This window comes from Leptopilina heterotoma, unplaced genomic scaffold, assembly GCF_015476425.1.
Source record: "Leptopilina heterotoma isolate Lh14 unplaced genomic scaffold, ASM1547642v1 Lhet_44, whole genome shotgun sequence".
Classification (NCBI taxonomy): Eukaryota; Metazoa; Arthropoda; class Insecta; order Hymenoptera; family Figitidae; genus Leptopilina; species Leptopilina heterotoma.
This window is the reverse complement of record NW_025111084.1, coordinates 2,105,661-2,133,448: the sequence shown is the minus strand read 5'-3', so window position 1 is coordinate 2,133,448 and position 27,788 is coordinate 2,105,661. Positions and strand designations below refer to the sequence as shown.

The following is a 27,788-nucleotide window of genomic DNA, read 5'->3' as shown; positions in this document are numbered from 1 at the left end:
ATTGAACCTAAGGCTGCAGAATTGCAGAAATAATTTTTCCCATCACTTTCAACATTCATTTTTAAATGTAAGTTTTTAAAATTTATAGTTAAAAAATAGTTTTTTTTATGGAAAACATTAAAAAATTAATTAATTTGTAATTATTTTCTCTTTTTCAGCACTAAGTAAATCTCTTCAAGGACATTGAAAAGGAGGAACCTCAACAACCGGAAATACAAATTTCTACGATGGACAATATACTGCTTAATTGCGGAAATAATTTAACAAAACATTATTCGGTCCTGGTGGTGATGGCTTTTTGCCATTGTACATACCGGGGATCTCTCACGAGATCCGAACCAGCCTGTAAAAAGGCATACCAGGTTTTTTAAGAAATTAAAAAACATGCTACTTCTTTTATTGATTATTGTTTGAATTTTTCAAATTTTTTATAAAAACAAAAGCACATTTGTGTTTTTTTTATAAATTAAAATAATCAATAATAGGAGGGGAGGTAATTTTGTAAAAGACATTTATTTCTTTAAATTTAAATCATTTTTCTCTTTTTTACTTATAATTTAGTTTCAGTTTAACGGTGTAATTTTTAAATTTTAATTTTTTCAAAACATTTTAACTTTATTCAACATTTCACTTTAATTTTAAACTTTTTTTTTAACAATTTCAATTTCTTCTTTTACAAAATTACCTTCTAATCAGAAGTACCCTTACCAAATGCAACTTAGTTTGCACTACAAAAATGATCTTATTGGCGAAATGAACCGCGCATTTTTAAAACGTTTTATATTATACATATAAAGTACTTTAGATGGACAAGTTTTATTCTACAAATAGAAGCATTTTTGTCGCGCAAGCGCAGTTGCGTTTGGTGAGGGTACCTGGCAGCTCTTTACGGCTCCAGCAGTCGGAAATCCAGTCTAATCCTTGGGCTGTTCCGAGTATGAAGGAAATTTCAATTCTTCGTGAAACATGTAGGAGAGACGTGTGGTGTTCTCTCAAGTGAAAAAGAAAACATCTCGTGGCAAATTGGCCCATCAAAAGCAAAAAAAAGAAAAAATGAGAAAAGTTTTAATTCTCCCTCTGTGATTTACGCGGATGTTTATATTTATTCCATTTATTCTCAAGTCTGATTTTTTCTCTTTAAAAAAAGACGGATAAAATTCACCTGTCATAGTTTTTCGTCCAACAAAAATAGAAATTGAAGGAGTTAACTGTCAAAAGTCGTCCAGAATTACTCAACCGTCAACAATAAAGCAGAGAGATGGCTGATGATTCAAGTGTTCGTGTTGCTGTTCGGTGAGTTCTTTTGTTTTTTTTTCAACAATTAAAATATAAAAATATCGAAAAAAATTAATTACAAGTAAGATGATTTTTTTTATGATTAATCGAATGGGAGATAATTCCTTCTGCGGCATTGCGTGGGTGGATGTCGAAAAAGTGAAAATTTTTTTATGCATGAGCATCGTGAAAGTTATTGATTGTCTAATTATATCACTTTCGATATAATTAATAATTAATACCAGATTTCTATTGTTAAGATCGTAAAAATTTAATTTTATGGAAGTTTCATTTTTTTCTATTCTATTTATTTGTATCGCAACCGATTTTTTTTTATTGTTTTTTATAAAAAAAGAAACATTTTATTATAAATTTTTCCCTAAATAAATTATTCGAGAGCACCTAATTAATTAATATCGTATAATTAATTCTACATTTTTTTCAGTTTTTTTTTATTTTCTATTATTGCTTTTTCGATATTTTTTTATTGATTACAACGGCAGGTGCAGTAAAAAAAACACTTATATTTTTACACTTTTGAATTTTATTCATTTCATACATTTTATTGATTTGTCTTCTTTGGAAAAAATACTAATTTATTTTCTTTTACCTTTACTTGGAATTTAAAACCAATTTAGTTTCCGTTATTTTTTTGTTTTTGAAATCTTGGGAATTAAATAACCTACGTATATGATAAATTGATTTTCAATTTTTCCTAATGACTTTATTTATTACAAAGTAAAGAATGATATTTATTTAGAGAGGAGGAAAAAGAATTAATAATCTATGGTAATTACTATAGTAATTAGAAATTATCGCTTGAAACAAACATATTTAAAATTTAAATGCATTTTCAAATAAAAAATGCTGAATTATTCATCATTGGCCTGAAATAATTGTGAAGAAAATGATTTATAATTTTATGTAAATTATGGTTACAATATAATTTAGTAACCTGTGTAGTATGTTGATTATTTTCGAAAAAATCTACATAATTTTTAATGACAAGTTACTTTTTTTATATTTTTATACTTTATACAGAAATTTTATTTTCAAAACTTTTGTTTAATTTTTTTTATATTCATTTGTAGTTTTATTTTTTTTTATATTATTTAAATATATTTTTTTATGTAATTATTCTCTTCAGAAATATCAGGATGAGTTTCTGATGAAAAATATTATTGAAATATTAATAACAAAAGAAATTTGTTATTTACATTTTGTTTTTAATTCATTTATTATTATTTTCTTAAAAGTGTGTTATTACAAATTTTCTAAATTGAGCAATTTCGTTTTGTAATTTATAAACTTAAATTTTAAATCTTAGGGATTTAATTTTTTTATTACAGAAATATTATTTAAATCATTAAATTAATTAATATTTCAATTAAATAAATTGAATTTAATTCAAAATTCGATTAATTCGAATGTAAAGTTAATTTAAAATTTAATTAAATTTATTTTAAATTTAATTAAAAATTTAATTAAATTTATTTTAAGTTTAATTTAAAATTTTAATAAATTTAATTTAAATTTGCTTCGAATAGATTCTAATGAAGGAGAATTAGATTCTCTAATGTGGAGGAAAAATTTTAAAATTAGAAAACTGAAGATTTTCTAATATTTTTTTTTTATTTTAATTTATGATCTCATGGTTTGGCTTTTGTTTGAGAGCAATGACTAGACTTTTTTTTTCTTTTTTTTATCAACAAGGAGACCGATGTGTATCTAATCTTGTCAGCTGTGTTTTAAATATTTGTTTAGTGCATTCAATGTCGTCACTAACTATTTTACTCAGCACTACCGTGCAAATGTTGATCGCGTAATATCTCCTTTTTTAATACAGGTGCGTAGGCTTTATTGCAGGTTGGATAATGAGTACCTGCTTTTCGATGAATGGTTCTCTCTCTTTCTTTTTCTCTTTTTCTCTCCCCACTTGTTTCACAAAGTTACGCTTCAACAAACTCTCTCTCAAACTCCTTCGCATTAATTCCACTATAAATTTTTAAGTTTTCTTTTTTTTTTGTTTTGTAATTCATTCACCGCAACACCTTCTTTTGTCGTCACGCATTGATTTCCTTTATCATTATATCTCCTATAGTCATTCATTGATCCAGTTTTAGTTTAGGTTTTTGCGACTATATTATCAAAATGTATATAATCTCTGCTGTAAATTGTTTGCACAATTTTTTAATTCATTAAAAATAATCAATTTTTTAATTAATTGATTTTTTTAAATTAATAATTATTAGTTATTATTATTTAATTATTATTGTTATTAATTAATTATTATTATTGCTTCCTCATAGAGAGAGGATTGTATTTTAGTTATTATTCGTAAATAAATGTAATACAATATTTTTTTAAGTATCTAATAATTTTTAGAGTAAATCACAGACTATTGTTTAGAATCAGGAAAAAAGTCAAAATTTTGTCTGGAAATCAGGGAAAAAAAAAATTAATTTTTTATGGCAACCCTATTTTTATTACAATAATTTTGCGTCACTAGAAATAAAATTCAATTTTTAATTGAATTTTCCTAGAATTTTTCACGAAAATGTGAATTTTTAATGTTTTTAAAGTAGATTTTGAATTTTTTATTCTTATTCCAATCAGTATTTTATGAAGAATATTTTTAATAAATAATATTTCGTTCATTTGAACTTGCCAAAGTTTGTGGATCATGAAAATGAATAAATTATTACATACAAATTGTATTAATAACAATTGTCATTAGGTTTTCTACTGTTGATTTTCCAACAGTTTGCACAACATGTTTGATATTTGAATGTTTACACGAAGATTAACAATCGATATTGTTTTATGATTTCAGTCACGTATCTTTCTCTCTATACATTTTATTATCACTAATGATAAAAGAAAAATCGTCGTTTTAAGTCCATTATCTCTACTAAATATTATTAAATCCGATAAAAATTGATTTTCATTACAAAATTGAAAACAAACGGACAATTTCATGTCATTAGGAGGGGAAATTTTTTTCGTAATTCGTTCCACCTGAATAATGAGAAAGAAATAATAATAGTAAAAAATATTTATAAAATATAAATTATCTTGTAATTAAAATATTTTAGAATAATTTTTTTTATGATACCAAAAAATAACATTTTTGGTAATTATATTCTCATTTTTTTGTTCTTTTTGCAGAATTCGACCGCAAGTGGCACGTGAAGTGATTGACATGTGTAGAGTCTGTACTCAAGTACCTCCAGGAGAACCCCAAGTATTTTTGGGACCAGACAAGGCCTTTACTTATGATCATGTTTTTGATACAAATGTTGGACAGAATGATATTTATGATACTTGCGTTACACGACTTATTGAAGGTGCATTGGACGGTTATAATGCAACCGTATTGGCCTATGGTCAGACTGGATCTGGCAAAACTTACACTATGGGAACAGGATTCGATGTTGAAATTGATGACAGTATTGTTGGCATCATTCCCAGAGCCATTAAACATCTCTTTGAAGGTATTGTTGAAAAGCAATCATACGCCAAGGATCGAGCACAATTGCCTCCAGAATTCAAGGTGAATGCGGAAAAATCTTTTTCTTTTTGCCTCTTAATTTTTATATTGATTTTTCAGCAGCAATACACAAAGTTTCAAATTTAATTTTTACTCCAAAGAATTAATTAAAGTAGAATTTTTCTACTATTGAACTCCCTTTGAATTTTTTTTTTAGGGAAAAGGTCGAAAATCAGGCAAAAACAAATTAAATTTAAATTTAAATACTTTCACTAGCTCGAGCCCTGTAATTCCCATAGTTTTTAATTCCCAGTTATGCATCATTTGTAATATTCTTTTTTCTTCACATTCCATCTCACATTTCAATCCTACATTCAACTTGACGTAATTTTATTCTATTGAAATCCAATGCACGGGAACAGATAAAAATCTGATATATCTTGTCACTGATATTACTTAGAAAAAAAAGAAAAGAAAAGAAACTACAAATTTCTCAATAATGTAACATTTGTAAAAATTTGTTTCTAATTTTTTTTTTGAAAATAGATAACAGCTCAATTTTTGGAATTGTATAATGAGGACTTGAAGGATCTTTTGGAACCGGGTGGACCGCGAGGTGGTGCACGTATTCACGAGGACACTGCTGGAAATATACATTTGACCGGTGTCGAGCCAAGAGTTGTGACAAGTCCCGAGCAAGCATTAGAATATTTGAGATTAGGTGCTCTTTCGCGAACAACAGGATCAACACAAATGAATACTCAATCATCGAGATCACATGCAATTTTTACATTACACGTGAAACAACAAAGGTGCATTAGAATTGAAGATCCGGACGCTGATGTCGATACAACCGGAAATGAACCGATGAATGAATTTGAAACGCTAACAGCGAAATTTCATTTTGTCGATTTAGCCGGGTCGGAGAGGCTCAAGAGAACTGGTGCTACAGGAGATAGGGCTAAGGAAGGAATTTCCATTAATTGCGGACTAGTGAGTTTTATTTTTTCTATTTTTTTTTCGATTTTCTTAATTCTTCAAGAATTTAAGGGGAAAAAATATTAATTTGTGACTGTGTTTTAGCTCGCATTGGGTAATGTAATTTCGGCGTTGGGCGACAAATCAAAGAAAGCACTTCACGTACCCTATCGTGATTCGAAACTAACGAGATTACTTCAAGACTCTCTAGGTGGTAATAGTCAGACCGTAATGATCGCTTGCGTATCCCCGAGCGATCGTGACTTTATGGAAACTTTAAGTACCCTCAAATATGCAAATCGAGCAAGAAACATAAAGAACAAGGTGACCATCAATCAGGACAAGAGTTCAAGGACAATCGCGTCGCTTCGCCGGGAGATACAGCAGCTTCAACTTGAATTATTAGAATATCGACAAGGTAATTGCGCTTGGAAAATTATTAAAACTAAATTTTTATTCACTTTTCCCGATTTCTTTGCTTATTTTTATTTTTTATTAGAAAACATTTTTAAACCTATCGTTTAATTGAATTGAATTTGTCAATTTAATCTAACATTAAATATAAAACTAATTAATAAAAAAAATTGAATGTATAACAAATATAAAAGTAGTTACTTATGAATTATTGCAGAAGATATTATAAATTTTTTTACAGGTAAAAGAGTCGTCGGGGAAGATGGAATTAATGACGCTTGGCACGAGAATCAAATGCTTAATAATGAATTACAAAGTTTACGAACTAGAGTTAAAGCTCTGACGGAAACAATTGAAGCTCTGACTGCGAAGAATTCATTGCTTTTGGCGGAAAAAGCAGCGGGCCACTGGCTGGCTTCAGGGGGTGGAGATGTGACAAGTTTGGTTCAAGAATACCTGCAGGAAATCGAGGAATTAAGGGCCAGATTACTTGAGGCTGAAGCCATGTATCAGCAATTAAAACGAAGAAAGGCGCAGGTAATTAACTTTTTGTCCTTTTTTTGGTTAAGAAACTGAAAATCTTTTTTCGTTTCAGATAAATGCAGTGAATCCTTACAATAATGACACATCGTACGTGATTAATAGCGATTCGTCGTCAGTTTTAAACGACGCGAAACGTGAATTACAAAAAGAAAGGGATCTCTTGGCGACTTTAAAAGAACAACAAACACTGAATTCGACAATGAGCAGCAGGGAAGGTGACGAGGGCGACAATGACGACACTGAAAATGGCCAGGATTCAATGAGCGAGGATGAATCCGACGATGATTCCGATCGTAAAGGTAAATAAAAAGAAAATTCCCCTAAAAATTAATTACTTATTGATAAAAATTCCCCAATTAATAATTGAATAAAAAAAATTGTACTTATGGGTAAGACTCCGTCAGAAAAAAAGCGATTTGCAAGTGGTTTTCCGATTTCTTCGAAACCTTGGGAAATAGAAGTCTTATATGAATTAAATTTAACCCTAAAAGGATTTTGAAAAATTTTCAAAATGGCGGCCGCTACGCCATATTGAAAATTAGTGTTGCGTTTTTTTCAAAAATTAATAACTCTGAAACTTTTTGATCGATTTTAATAAAATTTACAGGCGATATAGTTAAAAATACGTAGTTTAATTTGATATTATGAACAAAAAAAAATTTCCAAAATTTGTCAAAAAAAAAGTCAAAAAAATTTTTTGAATTAATTTTTAGTTCAGTTGGCCTAATTTTTGAATTTTCTAATAAGTAAATATCGATTCCTTGTAATTTCACCTTTCATTTCATAAAAAAAAATTTATGGAGACTCTAATAGTTCTCGAGATATTGCGACTTTAGTGGGAGCGCGTACCGCGGAATTAAACTCCGTAGCGAGGCGGAATATGAAGCAAGCGTACAAACGTGCACAATAGGGTGTCCGTAACAATGTGACTTTCGAATTTTGTTTACGCCACCCCCCAGTTTAGTTCCAATAAAATAAAAAAAAATTTCCCAAAATTTGAAGCCGATTGATTAATATTAACACGTGCCAGAGATCCATCGAAATTTCCCATTAAAAATACATAGGAAAAATGCACTTTTTAAAAAAAATTTATAACTTTTTTAATTTTCATGCAAAAAATTCTCCAGGTCACATTTGCCTTCATTTTTAGCTGCACTATAAGATAGCACTTTGCCAAAAATTTAATTTTGAAAAATTTTTAAAATGGCGGATGATTAAAGTGGGTCATAAAAATGCACTACAATATATCCAAGGTTTTAACACATAAGTGTTGTCAAAAATTCAAAAAAATTTCTTACTCGGGGCTATTTTCGATCGTTCATCATGAATCTGATATCAGAAATTAATTTTTCCAAATTTTCGATCCAATATGGCGGGTTCAAAATTTTGATTTTTTACATTTTTAAAGTAAAAATTCTAAAACAACGTCAAGGGCGATTTTTGGAAGCGCTATTTACACTCAGAGAAAAAGTTTATTTCACTTAACCAAACTGTTTAATTAACCTATTCTATTTGTCACGATAAAACAATTTTGTTGATTTAAATAAAAATTTGGTTTATTTTAATAAATACGTAAAATTTGTTTGGTTATTGGAAAGAAATTTTTTATTTGAAGTTGTTTGTTTCATTTAACCAAATTTGTGTTTTGAATAGAGAATATTGTTTAGTTAAATACAGTTTGTTCGACACAACACACAAATTTGTTTGATTCAACCAAATCATTTTATTTGAGTCAAACAAACATATTTGCTTGTCTCAAAAAGTACATGTGTGAATTTAAAAATGGCGATCTCACTTGTCTACAGTCCGCGTTCGCGTCAAATTTATTTGTTAAATCGGTAAATCAAAGAAAAAAAATTATAAGTGTCGGTTAAATAAATATTAAATACATTGTGTTCATTGACTTACTGCATATTTAATTTGTACCAGTAAGAAGAATATTTACAAAAAGGTTTTGTGAAGTTTTCAGTTTGTTGTTTCGAATAAACTTTTTTCTGAGTGCACGTATAAAAATCATAATTATAATATGTTTAATGTAATATTTCAAATGTTTTTTATAATTAAGTAATTTTGTTTATATGAAGAAATACATATATAATATTTTACTTAATTGTTATTTATTTTCCTCTAATAATGTTTGAGTTTCCTAATTTAATATTTTCTAGTATACATATTATTGGTTAATTTATAATTTATTATATGTATAATTTTAAAATATCAATAATTATATAATAAATTATAAATTAACCAATAATACGTACTAGAAAATATTAAATTAGGAAATTCAAATATTATTAGAGGAAAATAAATAACAAAATTAAGTAAACAAAAATATTTATTTAAATGAACCAAATATCTTTACTAAAACTATTTATTTGAATCAAACAAATCTTTTCTCTTGAAATAAACAAATTTTTTAGTTATATTAAATAAAATTTTTTGGTTAAGTGTAATAAGCATTTGGTTAATACAAATAAACGTATTGGAAGAAATTTTTTGGTTGAATCAAACAAACGTTTGGTTGACTGTATAGCAATGCATTTGTTTGGTTGATTCAACCAAAATTTGGTTGATTCGAACAAATTTTTTTCTGAGTGTACGAATCTAATGTTAAAATTTTATATTTTTCAAATTATTCGATCCACTATGACGGATTCAAAATTATGATTTTCTACATTTTTAAGTAAATAGTCTAAATATTAATTTATAGATTAATATTTACAAAAAATAATTATTGGGATGTTCTAGAAACTCTTTTATAGAAATTTAACTTTTTATACCTCTGCTCTTAAAAATCGATTATTAAAGGAATATTTAAAAAAAAGTTTTGAATCCGCCATGCCATATTAGATTCGGTAATTTAAAAAATAAATTTTTAACATTAGATTCGTAAATAGCGCTTCCAAATATCGCCCTTGACGTTGTTTTAGAATATTTACTTCGAAAATGTAGAAAATTAAAATTTGGAACCTGCCATATTGGATCCAAAATTTTGAAAATTAATTTCTAATATCAGATTCATGATAAACGATCGAAAATAGCCCCGAGTAAGAAATTTTTTTGAATTTTTGACAACACTTATGTGTTAAAACCTTGGATATATTGTAGTGCATTTTTATGACCCACTTTAATCATCCGCCATTTTAAAAATTTTTCAAAATTAAATTTTTGGCAAAGTGCTATCTTATAGTGCAGCTAAAAATGAAGGCAAATGTGACCTGGAGAATTTTTTGCATGAAAATTAAAAAAGTTATAAATTTTTTTTAAAAAGTGCATTTTTCCTATGTATTTTTAATGGGAAATTTCGATGGATCTCTGGCACGTGTTAATATTAATCAATCGGCTTCAAATTTTGGGAAATTTTTTTTTATTTTATTGGAACTAAACTGGGGGGTGGCGTAAACAAAATTCGAAAGTCACATTGTTACGGACACCCTATTGTGCACGTTTGTACGCTCGCTTCATATTCCGCCTCGCTACGGAGTTTAATTCCGCGGTACGCGCTCCCACTAAAGTCGCAATATCTCGAGAACTATTAGAGTCTCCATAAATTTTTTTTTATGAAATGAAAGGTGAAATTACAAGGAATCGATATTTACTTATTAGAAAATTCAAAAATTAGGCCAACTGAACTAAAAATTAATTCAAAAAATTTTTTTGACTTTTTTTTTGACAAATTTTGGAAATTTTTTTTTGTTCATAATATCAAATTAAACTACGTATTTTTAACTATATCGCCTGTAAATTTTATTAAAATCGATCAAAAAGTTTCAGAGTTATTAATTTTTGAAAAAAACGCAACACTCATTTTCAATATGGCGTAGCGGCCGCCATTTTGAAAATTTTTCAAAATCCTTTTAGGGTTAAATTTAATTCATATAAGACTTCTATTTCCCAAGGTTTCGAAGAAATCGGAAGACCACTTGCAAATCGCTTTTTTTCTGACGGAGTCTTACCCTTATATTAATTAATTTTATAAATTGAAATATAGAAAAATATAATTGTCGTTTGGCAGAAGAAGACGAAGAGGAAGAGGCAATGGGAAGGGAACTCGAGGCTCTAACATCCGACATCGATGTAAAGCAGAGACTAATTCAAGAATTAGAATTATCACAGAGACGTCTTCAGACAATGAAACAACATTACGAGGATAAATTGTCCCAATTACAGGCGCGAATTCGTAATACTCAGGACGAAAGAGACAAGGTATTGACGTCCCTTCAACAACAACCAACGCCACAAACCGAGAAGGTACGAAAATTACGCGACGAATATGAAAAGAAATTAACGTCAATGCAAAAGGAGATGCGTGTTTTACAATCGGCGAAAAAGGAGCACGCACGTTTACTCAAAAGTCAAACGCAAAATGAAAATCGTCTCAAGGGTTTGCGTAATGAACTGGCCGAGATGAAAAGAGCGAAAGTTAAACTTTTGAATAAAATGCGTGAGGAGGCGCAACGACACAAGGAAAATGAATTGAAACGTAACAGGGAAATTGCTCAATTGCGTAAGGAGAGTCGAAAGAATGCGAATATGATTCGTACACTAGAGGCTGATAAGAGAATGAAGGAGGTTGTATTGAGACGTAAACAGGAGGAGGTCACCGCATTGAGAAAAAGAGATCGTGGTCTCAGTCAAAGAGTCGCTGGTCGAACAATTGTCAAGCCAGTAAATCCAAAAGTTCTCAAACAACGTTGGCAAACTCTAGAAAGAACGATAACAAAACAAGCACTCGCTAAACAGGCGGCCGTTGAAACTGAACGCGAAATGGAAAGACTTCTTCAGGATCGAGAAGAAATGGGAAGAGAATTGGAGAGACTTCAAAAATCGAAGAATAATCCAAAAGTCGAAATCGTTGATGTCGATGAGGAAATCGATAATGTTAAGAGTAAAATAAGTTATCTTCAAGTAAGTCCTCTTCAGCGGGAAAGATTCCTTTTTTTTATTTATTCGAATTTGGACGAAAATTTATTTATTTAATTTTCAGGATAGCATTGCCGAGTGTCAGAGGGACGTTGTCGAGATGGGCGAAGGCGATGGAGAATACGTTGAGGAGGCTGGTGTTGATTCTCTAATTGGAAATATAAAATCGGTTGAAGAGGCTCAGTACTTATTACAAAAAATGCTCAGTTTTACTGTCGAACAAAGCTATGTGGCCGCTCAAAAGCAACTTGAGGTTAGGGACATGGAATCGAGACTGAATCAAGTTTCCCAAGAGAGTGACGTTCAGCATCAACTACTTGAACACGTTCTTCGTGACAGGGAGTTTCTTTCTTTCACAAATATTCATAATTCCGTGCCTGCGTACAGTCCTCCAAGTTCGCGAAGTTCCTCTCCCGATACGTAAGTCAAATCTTTCGTAATTATTCTCTCTAAATTTGAATTAGTAAAAAATGTTCACTAAATTGAATCAGAATAGTTTTTGATTTTTAATTTGTAGATTTTACTAATAAATAGTAATATCTACTAATTTATTAATAAAATTTAATACATAGTAATTAACTATTTAATAAATAGTAATATTAACTAATGAATAGTAATATATACTAATTTATTATAAAAATTTAATAATTCTATTTTTTTGAAAAAACTTAATTTTCAAAAATTTTAATAAAATTCTTGGGAAAAATGCAATTATTTTCAATACAATTTTAACTGAATTCAACAAAAGAATTTTATTTTTCATAAAAACAATCAAATTATTTTCAAAAATTGTAATAACATTCTTCGAAAAAATTAAATTCTTTTCAATAAAATTTCTTGAATGAATTTAATTATTTTTAATTATTTTAATAAAATTCCTTGAGAAAATTCAATTATTTACAAAATTTTTAATGAAAATTCTTTAGAAGAATTTAATTAATTTCAGAACAATTTTAATTACATTAATGGAAAGAATTTAATTATTTTCAAAAGTTTTTAATAAAATTCTTTCAAACAATCAAATTATTTTCAAGAATTTTAATATAATTCTTGTCTAGAATTCAGTTATTTTCAGAAATAATCAAATTCTTTGGAGGAATTCAATTTTTTTTATAGAAAATAAAATTCTTCGCTAAACAATTCAATTCTTTATATACATAATAAAATTATTCTTTGCAAGAATTCAATTATTTACATAAAAATACTAAAATTATTCATCCTAAGAATTAAATTGTTTTGATAAATAAAATTATTCTTTGCAAGAATTTAATTATTTTCAAAAATTTTAATGAAATTCTTAGATACAATTTAATTATTATCAAAAAGAATTTAATTGAATTATTTACATAAGGTATAAATCTTTGGCGGAATTCAATTTTTTTTAGTACAATTTCAGTAAAATTTCTTGATGAAATTCCATTAATTTTAAAAATTTCAATAATTATAATTCTATAATAGAAACGCATTTCTTAAAGGGAAAATACAATGAAAAAAGTAATAAAGTATAATTATTTGAAATATTTTTACTATTCTAGGGAAAATTGCAATCAAGTAATCACTGGTGAGAAGCCAAAGAACAATAAAATTCGCCGAAGAACAACACAAACTCAGGAACTTTTGTACGGAATAAATCCCGGTACCGAGACTCCAAAAGTTGAGGATCAAAATCAAAATCACAATCATCCTTTAACTAGAGTTCCCAGTGCTCCAGGAAGTCTCAAGTAAGACGAAAGAAATTTTTTCGAATATTATTATTTCTTCATTTCTTTTAGTAATCTATTTTTTATTTCTATTTTCAATTTTATTTCCATATTTCTTCTCTTTTGTAGTATTGGTATTGTTTTCTAATTATTTTACTAATTCTCTTTGTGTACTATTCATTTATTTTATTTTATTCTTTAAAAATTATGAATACGTGTTTATTCTTTTTCTATCGCCTCGAAAAGAATGCATTGTAAATAATTTGAGAGAGAGATTTGGTTTCTTTTTTTCTGTGAATCCAAATTTGGGAAATTATTTTTTGAATCGTATTCTTTAGAGGTTTGATTCTAACGAGAAATCAATATGGAACTGGGATAACTGGGGGTTCGCCAACTTTAAATCGACGAGATAGCACATCTCCGAGACCTTTGAGGCGTCCTCTACATCCGGGCGGAGGCTCCATGTGAGTGGCAATAATACAGCACGTCTTTGTCTTTATTTTCCTTGCATATCTGTGTCTTGATGTCCTATATCATGCACTTTAGTTTCCGTCCCTTTTTAGATTTACTAGTCAAAACCTCAATGCACGCATAATTTATTTTTAAAAAAAATCAGGAATCTAGAATCAATTTAATTAAGTTTAAAATTAATTAATTAACGGAAAAGAATATTTTCTACAATTTATTATTATTATCTAATAATTTATAATTTTCTTGGAAAATTTTTACAAGATTTTTAAAAATAATTGAAATTTTCGAAGAAATCAATAATTATTGAAAATAAGTGAAAGCCTGATAAGAATTTTAATATTTATATAAAAATAATTGAATTTTTTACGAAGATTTTTATTATTTATAAAATTAAAAAAAAATACCAGAATACAACGATTATTAATATTGATTTTTATAAGTAATTTTATTAATTTCATTAAATTTATTGATTTTATTAATTATGTTAATAGTTAGATCACACTAATCAAATGAAAATGCAATTATTAAAAATAAAATTGAATTTAGATTCCTTTTCATGTACATTAGAATTTTTTTCGAAACATATTGTGTGCATTGACATTTTATAAGCAAGGAAATACTAAAATTATGGGAAAAAAGACGATGCCATTAAAAAAAAAGAAAAAACTACAGTGATGTGAATAGTGCCTGATTACAATATTGACAAAAATATTCTATTAACGAAAAAATATTTTTAATAATTATATAAATATACTAAAGGCTGAATTTAATTCTAGATCACTAAGTTTTAATACTTAGAATTTGCCATTTATTAATTTATTTATTAATTTATTTTCTAATTTATCACAAGTAGTAGTTGATCAATTAGAGTATTTAACTATCTAATTCTATAACTTATCAACAATAACACGAGTAATAAATTAATTCAATTAATATTATAATAATTATACATATTCTTCATTGAAGATGATATATCCATTCAAAAATCCATAATTAATTTTTATTCGAAAAAATACATTTTTTTTAGTTTAGATTTTTGATAATTTTATTAACTTGTAAAAGACAACTTTTTTTCTAAATAACTAATTTAAATGGTTAATTAGTTAATTAACTAGAATTCTAATTGATTGATATTATAATTATTATAATACTAATAATGTGAAAAAATATAACTTGCTCTATAAGTGCCAATAACAAAAATATTGTAAGATATATTTTTGTTTGAGAGAGAGAGAATAATTTTGTAGAAGTGATTTTCTTTCTAAGTAGAAAATAATTGAAAAGGGAAACAACAGGTTTTGTTTGAATGTGTTGGTTTATACAAAGTAGGATAGAACTCTTTTTTTTTTTAATAGTCTGAACGTCGAAAATGTATAATTTATTCAAAGGAGCTTTGTATCAAATCGAATATTAGATTGTAATAAAATTCAAGTAACTCAGTTAACTATGTTCTATTTTTATTAGAATGACAAGAGTACTAACTTAGTGTTTTTTTTCCTTCCTTTTTTTTTGTAAAATTTTTTGTTTGAGCAAATATTAAAAATTTTTGAATAAGACATGACGTAATAAAATTGATAATCGAAAATTATTTTTCTTTGAAAAGAATTTTTTTCGTAGATTTTTATTGGTATTTTTATTTTTATTTATTTTATATTTATTTTTTTTGTAAAATGTATAAAAAATTCGAAAATTTCTGTCTCTGCTAGACTGCAGAAAAATAGTAAATTGATTTACCTGTAAAATGTAATTTATTAATTTTTTGAGAATGGTTATTGATTTGATTAATTTTATACAAGATTTTAATTTGAGTTTTATTGTAATTTTTATTTTGAAAAAAGGAGAATATTTGGCACGTGGAGAATGCTGATTTTGTAATTAACAAAATACATCTCATCAATTTTGATTTCACATTGCACTTACTATTCTTTCTCTAACAATGTTGATATTAACAAAAACAGGGTTGCCACAGGTCAGGGAAGTCAGGAATTTTTATTAAAAGTACTGGAAAAAATTGAATCGTAAACAAATTGGTTTTGAGAATACTCAACGAACTTTTTCAAAATTTATTAAAAATAATTGATTTAAAGTAGAATTTTAGTTTTATTCTAGAAAATTCTAGAAAATAATCTTTTTTACATAAATATTTAATCATTATTATTTAAAGCAATTTGTAAATAAATGTAATACAACATTTTTTTGAGTATCTAATAATTTTTAGAATTAATCTCAGAATATTTTTTTAGGGTCAGGGAAAAAGTCAAAATTTCATCTGGAAATAAGGGAAAAACATATGTAAATTTTTGTGGCAACTCTGAAAAAAATTTCTAAAATTTTATTTATTTTTTCAGTAATTTTTTGAAAATAATTTTATTTTCAAATAATTCATTCTCACACTCTCATTATTCGATTTGCATGTGTTCGGTAAAAAAAATCTTCACCTTAGCATAATACATATAGCTTTTTGGGAAAAAAAAAGAACTAGCCTGGAATAGAAAAAAAAGCAGATCACAAGTGGCTAAACTAACAATGCTAACATAACAAACGGCCCAACCAGGGAGCAGGTTTCACTTCTGGATATTTCTTCGCCTCCTGGATCACCGACGACCTACAGACGTTTCAATAGTCGGGAGGAAAATGTATTCTCAAGATTGACGGCTAGTCGACAGCCGCTACCAACCGATCCACAACCAAGCAAGGGTGTCATCTCACAATATCAGGGAAAGGTGAATATTTCTTTTTTTCTTTTTATTATTCGCTAAGTGGAATTATTTATTGATATATAAATTTTTATTGTCTTTCAGACTGCACCCAGGTCCGTTTTACAATGTTCTCATGTGGCTGAAGGACACAGTAAAGCAGTTTTGACTATTTGCGCAACTGACGATTTACTATTCAGTGGTTCGAAAGGCAAGTAAATTGTCTCCAAGGACAGAAAATTAACAAATAGTATTTTATATAAATTATAGGGCTCGAATTTAGGTCCGTAAATCTCTTAAAGGTCGGTTTTAGAAAAAATTACAAATGATTACAGAAAAATCAATTATTTTCAAAAATAATAAAATTCTTTTCATGAATTCAATTATTTAAAAATTTATTGATAAAATTCTTTATGAGAATTCAATTTTAAGAAACATGCAATTATTTAATAAATTTTTTTTTGTATTTAAATAATAGAATTCTAGTAGAATTTTCTAAGAAAAAGTGATTTAAAAATGGATTTTAGTTAAAATTTTAGATAATTTTTTAATATTAAAAGCATCATAGCTTGAATTTTTAGAAACAATTGAATTTTGAAAAGGTTTCAAATTAAAATCTATAAAAATTTGAATTTTTCATACTTTTAACTGATAATTCTGTAAAATTAATTTATTTGAGAAAGTTTAATGAAATTTTCTTTTAAAATTATTTCAAGTTTTTATTTTCTAAATATTTAATTGAAGAATTTACCAATAATCGAAATTTCGTAAAATTGAATTGTAAGCAAATAGATTTGAAAATTCTCAAGGAACTTTTACAAAAATTATTAAAAATCATTGATAATTGATATAATTGAATTCTTCGGAAAAATTTTAATAAAATTTTTGAAAATAATTAGAGTTATCAAAAAATTTTCTTAAAATTGAATTAAAAATAATTGAAATCATGTGAAGAATTTGATTATTTATAAAAATAATTGAATTCTTGCAACGAATTTTTTTTACATTTTTTTTAAATAATTGAAATCCTGCGAAGAATTTTATTATTTGTGAAAGTACTTGACTTCTTGCAACGAATTTTATTACATTTTTTTTAAATAATTGAATTCTTTTGAGAAATTTTATTAAAATAGTAGATTTTGAAAATATTTGAATTTCAGAGAAGTATTTCATTATTTGTGAAAAGTAATTGAATTCTTGCAAAATATGATTGAAAATAATTATGTTTTGCAAGGAATTCATTTAAAATTGTATTAAAAATAATTAAAAACCTCGAAAAATGTAATTATTTTTGTAAATTTGATTAGAATTCGTCGAAAAAATTCAATTTTTTCAAAAATTTTGATAAAATTCTTTGTAAGAATTACATTTTTAGAAATAGGCAATTATTCACTAAATTTTTTATTTTTGTATTTAAATAATTGAATTCTCGTAGAATTTTATATTAAAAATTGATTTAAAAATTAATTTCAGTTAAAATTTTAGATAATAATTGAATATTAAAAGCATTAGAACGTGAATTTTTATAAATAATTGAATTTTGAAAAGAAATGTATTTGAAAATAGTCCAAGAACTTTTTCGAAAATTATAAAAAATAATCGATTTAAAGAAGAATTTTACTTAAAAATTCTTGAAAATAATAATTGAATTGATAATGATTTTATCACTCGGTTATAGTTATGGAAAATTTAATTTATAGTTTTAAGTAAAATATTCTCTTTTTTGACTCGGACTGGTTATGTTTTTGTCAGTAATTGGTCCGTAATTTTTAATTTTTAGTCCACAAAGTCCGTATTTTTAAATACTTTCACTAGTTCGAGCCCTAAAATTAAGGTCCATGAAAATAATCAAATTGTAACATTTATCTTAAATTACAGATCGAACGGTGAAAGTTTGGGACCTGACGACCGGTCTCGAAAACATGACACTTGGCGGACATCCAAATAATGTTGTCGCTGTGAAATATTCGGCGATTCATAATCTTCTGTTTAGCGTTTCTGCTGCTTATGTCAAAGTTTGGGACTTGAGATCTGGAAATACTTGTATAAAGACATTGTATTCGTCCGGTCAGACGCAAAGTGGTCCAATTCCACTGTCAACGCCGTCACGAATTCTCCAAGTGCCTGTCGGTGAAAATACAATAAATGATCTTGCCCTCGGTCTCAAGGATCAGGAGCTCTACACTGCTTCGAGTGATAAAGTGAGAATTTGGGATCTACGGAAATTAGCGTATACAGGAAGACTCAGTACACCGCATACTGCGGCCGTAATGTGCTTGTCAATTGCCGAGGATGGACGCGTCATTGCCGGAAGCAAGGATCATTTGATTTCTCTCGTTGAGCCCAATATGTCCGGACAATCCGTCAGTCTTGCTCCGCCTCATTACGATGGTGTCGAATGTTTGGATACTTACGAGTCCACCCTGTTTTCTGGTATTTTTAATTTCTTCTGCATTTTTTCTTTCAAAGACATAAATTAGAAAATTTATGTCTTTGAAAGAAAAACTAAATTCAAATTGCGAACAGACTACCGGAATACAACGATTATTATTAATAAAAAATTTTGAATTTAGGTTCGAGGGACATGTGCATAAAACGTTGGGACTTGAGTCAAATGGAATTGGTACAATCGATAAATAATGCCCACAAGGATTGGATATTGGGCCTGTGCATTGTAAACAGTGGATCGGTGATGGTATCTGGATGTCGTTCGGGTTTACTTCGAGCCTGGTCAGTACCGAAGGATACAGAATCAGAATGCTCTCTCTTGGGTGAGATTCGAGCTCATAGTACGGCAATAAATGCAGTTATATCAAATCAACAAAATATTTTTACCGCCAGCAAGTAAGTTTCCTTTTTTTTATACATATACACAAAGCTGTAATCAAATTGTTTTTACAAATAACTAATTAATTAATAGATTAATTAGTTCCTGAATTTATTATAATACTTAAGATAATACTCCTATTTAGTACATTTATATTTCCATATTAATTATTTTATTTAAATATTTTAGTCTTTAATAGTTTTTTTATTAATATCTTTTAATAAATTATTGTTAATAATATTTAATAAATAATAATTATTAATTTAATAATTAATAAATTTATTAATAGATATTAATTAAAAGTAGTCATTTATTAATTGATATTTCAATGAAATTAAGTAGAATTTATTAATTAGTTAGTGCAAATTTTGTTTTTGGAGAAGAGAAATTCGAAGCAGGTTTAACGAATGGAATGTTGGTTACAGCTCTGGCGAAGTGAAGCTGTGGCGAATTCCCGACTCCTCCTTGACTATGTCAATGTCCACAGTCTCCCTTTAATTTATTGTTCTTTTTTTTCTTTCATTATTAGCACTTTATTAATTAGCTTTTGTTTACGATTTTTTTCCAAATTAGCAGCATGCAATTAAAACACGAGAATGCTTTAAGCACTATTTGTGTAAAAATTGCTAAAAATATTAGGAAAATTCATTAATATCAGGAAGTAAAGTTTAATGTAGGTGACAAAGGAAAAAATATTGTTTTGATTTTATTTTTAATCATAGATTCTAAATTCATCGATTTCTGCAATATTTTTTATTTCTTTTTGTTAACTTTATTTTTATGATCGCTGTGAATTTTGCCAATTTGTTAGAAATTGTTTTCTAGTTTTGTTGTTGTATTTTTGTGTTTTTTTTTTGTAATTTATTTTTTTTTGTTACATTTTTACTTTTTGTTTCATTTTTTTACTGTTTGTTTCCTTTCTTTTTATTTATTGTTTAATTTTTTAATTAATTAATGAAATAAATTGTTTTTTTAAACAATTTTCTTTTTGTTGTAACAATTCGTTTTGAATATTATTTCAAATGTTTTGTTTGTTAAACTTTTTTTACTGTAATTTTTTGTTATGTTTTTTATAGGTTTGTTGAAATTACTTTTTATTTTACACTGTTTGATTTTTTTGTTAATGTTCAAATTATAGTTTTTATTTTATATTTTTAGTTTTCTATTTCTTTTTTTTAGTTTTCTGTTTACATTCTTTTGTCGTTTTTATAAATAATTTCCCTTTTGTTATTTGCTTTACCAACATTTTCAGTTTGCCTGCAATCACGAATTATTTTTCTCTCCACTTTTAACAATTTATTTTTTTATTTTTTAGGCTATAGATCGTGGCTTTGTTTTGATAATTATTACAGCACAAAATTTATGATTTTGTTTCTTAATTTATTTTTTGTGCCATATAAAAAATGAGGACTCAATGAATTTTTATTTCTGATTTTCTTACTTTTAAAGAAACGATTAGATATAGTTATCAATACTTTTGAATTCAAGTTAAAAGAAGTTGAACAAATTTGAATATTTAAATCAATTCAAATAAAAACAAATAATTAAATTTCACTTACTTTTTAATAAAGGTTTCTAATTAAGACTTAATTAAGGTTTTTTCATTTAAGCTGCATTTTTAAGAGACTGGATAAATAGAAAATCATTGTTGCCTCTGAAATTTAATTCTTTTTAACATTGTAATAAAAATTAAGTAAAATTTGTTTAGGCTTAATCTAAAAACAAAAACTTTTGCTTTTCTTTATAAATTCTATTTATTATTTTATGCTTTCTTTGCTTCTGTGTTATTTACCGTCTATTTTCATGCATCGCCATGAAGTGATGGAACGATAAAATTATGGAGCTACATCAAGAGAGATCCAAGAAATTATCAGAGGAGCAACTCACTCAAGTGCTAGCACGAAGAATATAATTTTTTTAATTGCGAATTATTAGTATAAAAAAAATGGGGATCTAAAAAAAGAGAACAAGAAGAAATATTCATAAAATAAGAAATCAAAATTAAATTTTTTATAATAAAAGAGAATATATTTTTTTTCGATCCTCATTTTTAAATCTTCCAATAAAAATTTTATACCAGTGAAAATTAATTTTTAGATATTAATTTTTAAGCGTCTTTTTTTTACAAAAAAAAAGAAAAAATTTATCGAACAATTACGTTTTTTTGACGTAACCCTAAAGAACTGTTAATTAGAAAATTTCCATATTGCTTTTTTTTAGTCAATTACTTGTCAGTATTATTATAATTCCTCCTATATGAATATTAGTACTGATTTTGTCGAGTGCTGTTTTTTCCTCCCATTTTCTACGCTAAATGCAATTTTATTACGTATGATCGTTTTTAAAAAGTCTTGTGTAAAACATAATATTTGTTAGTTCGATATTTTTTAATTATTGTTGTAGAACTTAGGAAATTGTAAGAATTTTTTCTAAACAAAAAAAGCGCCTAAAAAAACTCGGGGACTGAGTGTGTGAATATGTGTGTGCGTGTATAGATAATATTTGATGAAATTTATCAGTATATGTAGCATTTATTTTATTATGAACATATAATATAATGTTGCTAATTACAAAATTTTTTTTTTTGATGATGATAAATGACTGTTTTGTGTCATCATTTACAAATAATGATAATAATTACGACGACATATCGGCACAAGTGGAACCGCGACAAAAACTATGTTTAAGTCATAATTTTTACACATCAAATCTGTAAAAAACTATTAATTAAAAAGAACTTTATATACTTGATTGAAAAAAAATTTCACTAGACCTAATGTCATTAGTTTTTACATTTTTTTCTCTCTGTCTTTTAAAAATTGCATTATCATTTATTCTGAATGGAATTACAATTTTTCATCTGGGAAAAGTTTTCAAAAAATTTCATATTTTGTAAATTATACGAAAAATATTTGTATAAAAATTGTATTATTTTTGGCAGTACTTATAGATAAAAATTATCCCCTTGATTGCGATCTACTTGTGCTGATGTGTCATTTTAAAAAAAAAAGTGTTATTTAACATCTGAATTTGAAAATTTACTAGCAATCATTTTCGCCTAATGTAAAAACTAATGACACCAAATCTGTGAAAAAAAAGAACTTTTTCCAATACTATAAGTAATTTATGTTTGTTGAGAGATTTTCGCTTCACATTTCAAGTAGAATCGTTGATTTTTCACAAATTTGGTGTTAAAAAATATACATAAACTAATTACAATATTTATTCTTAGTACAAACAATAACAGTTGATTAATACTGTACAGTCTGAGGTCTCTGTAGGTCCCGAGAACACGACATTGTCAGGGTTGATTGTTGTCCAGTTTTCTTCTACAAAATGACAAAAAAAGAAAAAAAATATTTAGTGTTATTTATACAAAAAAAAGATTAAAAAAATTAAAATTCCTTACAAAATGGAAAATAAAATAAAAATTTGGTCCTATTAATAATTTTCTATGGTTATTCATTTCAGAATTTTCTACCTGGCGAATAATTTTAGGTTTTTTTTTTGAAAATTTTGAAAATATTTTATTTTATTTTCAAATATAAACCTCAATTTTTGAATACATAATTTCAGATTCAAAATTTAAAAAATTCACTTGTTATTACGAATTAGTTTTACATAAATAATAAGTTTCTTCTCATGAAGTCACTTATTTTCATTACAATTCTTATAAAATTTTTCCAAAAAATTCAATTATTTTCAAAAACTGTAATAAAAGTTTGGGAAAAAAGAATTGAATTATTAATTTATTAATTATCAATTAATTAAGAATTACACTTTCAAAAATTGTAATAAAATTCTAAGAATTGAATTATTTTCTAAAAATTTTAATAAAATTCAATAATCAAAGGTTTAATTTAAATATTATTAACAAACATGATTATAAACAAAATCTCCATTATTTTCACAAATTAAAAAAAAAAATCTTCAAAATTATTGAATTCTTGGTGAGAAGTTAATTATTTGCATAAATAATAAAATTCTTGGCGAGAATTTAATTATTTTCAAAAATTGTGATAAAATTTTTAGCAGAAATTCAATTATTTACAAATAAATAATAAAATTCTTGAAAGAAATTCAATTAATTTCATAAATAATAAAATTCTTGTCAAGAATTCAATTATTTTAAAAAATTTTGATAAATTTCTTAAAAAGAAATTCAATTATTTTCATAAATAATAATTAATAAATAAAAAAATTAATAATAATTTTTTTTACTTTAAAATAAAAATTATGTTTGTAATTTTTACCTCTTTCTTTTCTTGTGTCCAATTAACGACTCCTGTCCACTGTCATCTTCACTTTCTTCAGAACCGCTACTACTGGAACTACTCGAACTACTCGATTCGCTCGATGAATCACTTGCAACGCCCGTATCTTCCTTGATGTCAATTTTTTCAGCCAGCGCCGCAGTCTCTGGAGCTTTTTCTTCAAGCGCCTTTAACCATTTTTTAGATAACTTTGGTCGTCCACGAACCTAAAAAATCAATTTTAGTAGTATAGAACAAATAATAATTATTTGAGAGAGAAAAAAACTTTACTACAAACTATTCCACAAATATGAAATTAAAATAAAACTTTTTTTAATTTGGTGAAAAAATTCCCGGTTTGGCATAAAATTCTTGGCTTATTCCCGATTTTTCCCGGTCAAATTAAATTCCCGGATTTCCCTGGATGATTTATTTTGCCTTCAAATTCAAGTTATTTTTAAGCAATTGTTTTTTTAAGTAACAATTAGTTTCTTAAAAATTCAAACAGATGAAAAGAATTTAACTTGGAATTTCTTTTTTGATATTTCGGATTTAAAAACATTGCAGAATTCAGTTTCATTAATTAATATAAATTTAAGTAATTAGTTAAATTACTCACTGTTTTGTGCCAAACAATGGGGAAGTTTGTGCGTGAACAAAAGTTCTGTGTGACGGCAATTGTCTCGTCAAGATTAAGAACAACGTGCCACCAACCGCCGGGAACGAAAACAGTTTCTCCCGGCTTTTGGAGAATTTCAACCGGCAAACAGTCTTGAGGCCAGGATGGTAACTTTGTTCGGGGATAAATAACAGAAAACCATGTAATTGCCTCGTCACGTTGCTTGCCCCCTTCACCGGCAGTGACTTTTAATAATTCCCTTGGAGTGTGTGTCGGAAAAAGGCACCAACGTTTATGTCCAGAAATTAAAGCATTCCATGCGCTCGTACCGAGAGGATCAATATGTATGCCCGTTCCTTTTTTGGAAAAAAACACAATGTATTAAAAAAAATTTCAAAGAAAACAATAATTATTTAAAAAAGGGTATTTGTTTTTTTTAAATGAATTTTTACCCACCAGATCTTGCAGGACCCATAACGAACCATCGATAAGGCGGACGACGATGTTCTCCTGCATATTGAAAAAGATCATCGCGAAAATAATATGGAATCTCATAATCTTCGAGTAATTTCTTTCTCCGAGGATGTTCACCAAAGGAACTGTCAAAGATGTATAATGGCGAGTCATCCTCCGTTTTTGACATATATCGAACATAGTATTTCATTTTCATTTTTACACTATAGCCCTCATTATCCTCTCCACATTTAAATTTTTGATTACGATACTTTTTTGCCAACCGCTAGAAAAATTAATTTTCAATTATTTAATATAGATTTTCAATAAAAACAAAAAAAAACATTTAAAAGCTATTTAAAACAAAAAATACCTCAATAGTCCATTTGTGTTGAGCTTTCCAGTCTTTTTGTATTCCTCGAATTATCACAGGTTTATAAGGTTTCTCATATTTTTCTATAAATTCTTCAACTGGTACTTTTCCCTCTTCAATACGATCAATATTGTCATTAAAATTCCAAAAAATCTCAAAATTTTTATGATATGCATGTTGAAGCCATGCAACTTTATCAGCAAGTTCTGAAAGAAATTTATTAACATCACTTTATTAATTTGCAACTGTTGAAAGAACAAAAACATTTTTCTCTTATTACACAAGTCTATTCTGATTTTTCATTTTTACTAATATCAGAGTTGCCACAAAATTTTAATTTTGTTTTTCCCTGACTTTTCCTTGATTTACAGACTAAATTAAAAAAAATTTAATAAAATTCGTTGCAAGAATTCAATTATTTTCATAAGTAATAAAATTCTTTACAGGATTTCAATCATTTAAAAAAATGGAATAAAAATTCGTTGCAAGATTTCAATTATTCTCCTAAATAATTAAATTTTTCACAGGATTTCAATTATTTTTAATATAATTTTAAGAAAATTCTTCGATAAATGTAATTATTTTCAAAAATTTTATTAAAATTTTCAAATCTATTTGTTTAAAACTCAATTTTACGAAATTGCGATTATTCGGAAATTCTACAATTAAATATTTAGAAAATAAAAACTTTGAAATAATTTCAAAAGAAAATTCCATTAAACTTTCTCAAAAAAATTAATTCTATAAAATCAGCAGTTAAAAGTATGAATAATTCAAATTTTCAAAGATTTTAATTTAAAAGCTTTTCAAAATTCAATTATTTCTAAAAATTCACGCTATAATGCTTTTAATATTCAATAATTATCTAAAATTTTAATTGAAATTAATTTTTAAATCAATTTTTATTACAAAATTCTACGAGAATTTAATTATTTAAATACAAAAATATATAATTTAGTAAATAATTGAATATTTTTAAAAATTTAATTCTTATACAGAATTTTATAAAATTTTTTGAGAAAATTGGACTTTTTCGATGAATTTTATTAAAATTGTTGAAAAAATTGAATTTTTTCGACGAATTTTAATCAAATTTATAATAATTACATTTTTTGAGGAATACGATTAAAATTGCATTAAAAATAATTGAAATTCTGCGATGAGATTTATTATTCATGAAAATAATTGAATCTCTGTAAAAAATTTTATTATTTATGAAAATAATTGAATTATTGCGAAGAAATTTATAAAAAAATTTTTAAATAGTTGAATTCCTGTGAAACTTTTATTATTTATGAAAATAATTTAATGTTTACGTAGAATTTTATCTACATTTTTTCTAAATAATTGAATTCTTTTGAAAAATTTGATAAAAATAGCAGATATTGAAAGGCATTGAATTGAGAAAAATTTTTGAAAATAAATGAATTTTGGAGAAAAATTTTATTACTTTTAACGAAAATTGAAATTTTTACGAGAATTTTATAAATTTTTGGAACATAATTGAATTTCTACGAAGAATTTTATTACTTTTGAAAATAATTGACTTTCTTCAATCATTCGTAACTTCTCCAAAATTTTTTGGAGTACTTTTTAAATTTTTTTCTCTTCAATTTTTTGCAGTACTTTAAATAAAAATTCCTAACTTTTCCCTGACTAATTCTATTTTCCCTGATTTCCCTGATCTGTGGCAACTCTGAATATAGAAAAATAAAAGATTTAAATCAGATAACCTTGAAAGAAAACAAAATTAAGATGATTAAGATCAAAAGACATATTTTCTTTTTGTTCCACAATAATGAAATTTGCCAATAATATCACGTAAAATTATTAGAAATGTGATTAAACGAAAAATTAATGTTTTAACTTGCAAAATTTTAGGTACAAAGGTTTATTCCATTGGAAAAATGTTGAGTATATCCTTTCCCTTGACGTTTTTCTTGTCTCTATAGTCTTAAAATAGAATAAAAAGAACGATAAATAGGTGAAATAAAAGACCGAAAATTAAAGGAAAAATAATTGAATAATTTTTGTTTAGAATTATAAATGATTTATCAATTAATATTATTATTACGAAACGCACGCATTTTATTTATACCGGATTTTGAGGTTAGAAAAATGTACTCACCAGGTCTTGCTTTTCTCTTAACTTCCTTTATTCTTTTTTTTGCTCTATGATCCAATTTCACTTCTTCTGTCATTTTTATGTTTATAAAAAATATTTATTAAAATATTTTCAAAGTATTTACAATGAGGAAGTTTTATTTTATAAAACACGTCAGTCACGTTCGCTCTTCCGAAGCTTCTCTAATAAGTCCTTGAAGTTGGGAATTAAAAATTCTTTCATCTAATACAGAATATTATATATATTTGTATCCGTATAAAACATTATCTTGGAATTATCAATGGTAACTTCCTCTTTTTTTATCTAAAACTGTCAACGACCTTATAATTTGAGCCGCATTTGACCTTTTTACCCTTTTTTCGTTCCGGTACCAATTCCCAAAAATTGGGTTCGTAATTAAATCGAAAGAGGCGCTGCTTGTATGACTACGTGACAATTGACAAGTTTAACGATTTCAAATAATAAGTTTCAATTTTAATTAAAATAATGCAAAGTGTTAAAATTAAAATAATAAAATTATCAAATAACCTAAAAATTATTTTTAATATTTTATTTCAATCAGACTTTACTTTTATTTTATACATATTTTTAATTATTCTCTTAATTAATAAAAACTTATGTATAAATTTATTCAATTTATTTATATTT

The 27,788-nt window shown here is 26.3% G+C and overlaps 2 protein-coding genes across 5 annotated transcripts; one reads left to right on the top strand and one right to left on the bottom strand.

Annotated features, from left to right (window-relative positions):
* Positions 1 to 899: 899 nt before the first annotated feature.
* LOC122506977 (kinesin-like protein KIF21A) lies at positions 900 to 21,343 on the top strand. Of its 4 annotated transcripts, none has more exons than XM_043619430.1 (15): positions 900 to 1,293; positions 4,444 to 4,828; positions 5,312 to 5,758; positions 5,849 to 6,161; positions 6,399 to 6,694; positions 6,753 to 6,999; positions 10,692 to 11,608; positions 11,688 to 12,043; positions 13,159 to 13,344; positions 13,662 to 13,787; positions 16,349 to 16,517; positions 16,596 to 16,701; positions 18,369 to 18,923; positions 19,064 to 19,334; positions 19,743 to 20,119. In XM_043619430.1, exons 1-15 carry the CDS (start codon positions 1,259 to 1,261, stop codon positions 19,813 to 19,815), a joined length of 4,482 nt encoding a protein of 1,493 aa, XP_043475365.1. In that variant the 5' UTR covers positions 900 to 1,258; the 3' UTR covers positions 19,816 to 20,119. The 4 variants fall into 4 exon arrangements, with proteins under 4 accessions (XP_043475365.1, XP_043475366.1, XP_043475364.1 ...); XM_043619431.1 differs by lacking the exon at positions 19,743 to 20,119 and adding an exon at positions 21,137 to 21,343 and having other exon boundaries at positions 901 to 1,293; positions 10,716 to 11,608; XM_043619429.1 differs by lacking the exon at positions 19,743 to 20,119 and adding an exon at positions 21,137 to 21,343 and having other exon boundaries at positions 901 to 1,293.
* Positions 21,344 to 21,828: 485 nt separating this feature from the next.
* LOC122506976 (bifunctional arginine demethylase and lysyl-hydroxylase PSR) lies at positions 21,829 to 27,531 on the bottom strand. Its single transcript, XM_043619427.1, has 6 exons — positions 27,144 to 27,531; positions 25,016 to 25,221; positions 24,646 to 24,928; positions 24,190 to 24,545; positions 23,571 to 23,797; positions 21,829 to 22,646 (listed from the first exon to the last, which is right to left on the bottom strand). The coding sequence occupies exons 1-6, from the start codon at positions 27,214 to 27,216 to the stop codon at positions 22,619 to 22,621; spliced, it is 1,173 nt and encodes a 390-aa protein (XP_043475362.1). The 5' UTR covers positions 27,217 to 27,531; the 3' UTR covers positions 21,829 to 22,618.
* Positions 27,532 to 27,788: the final 257 nt, after the last annotated feature.

Excerpts from the sequence above, each read along its gene's own strand:
- LOC122506977 (XM_043619429.1), top strand. The coding sequence starts at position 1,259 with ATGGCTGATGATTCAAGTGTTCGTGTTGCTGTTCG. Across the intron at positions 1,294-4,443 it reads AGTGTTCGTGTTGCTGTTCG|AATTCGACCGCAAGTGGCAC; the intron begins GTGAGTTCTTTT and ends TTCTTTTTGCAG. Across the intron at positions 13,345-13,661 it reads AGTGCTCCAGGAAGTCTCAA|AGGTTTGATTCTAACGAGAA; the intron begins GTAAGACGAAAG and ends CGTATTCTTTAG.
- LOC122506976 (XM_043619427.1), bottom strand. The coding sequence starts at position 27,216 with ATGACAGAAGAAGTGAAATTGGATCATAGAGCAAAAAAAAGAATAAAG. Across the intron at positions 24,546-24,645 it reads TATGGGTCCTGCAAGATCTG|GAACGGGCATACATATTGAT; the intron begins GTGGGTAAAAAT and ends TTTCCAAAAAAG. Across the intron at positions 22,647-23,570 it reads GGACACAAGAAAAGAAAGAG|AAGAAAACTGGACAACAATC; the intron begins GTAAAAATTACA and ends GTCATTTTGTAG.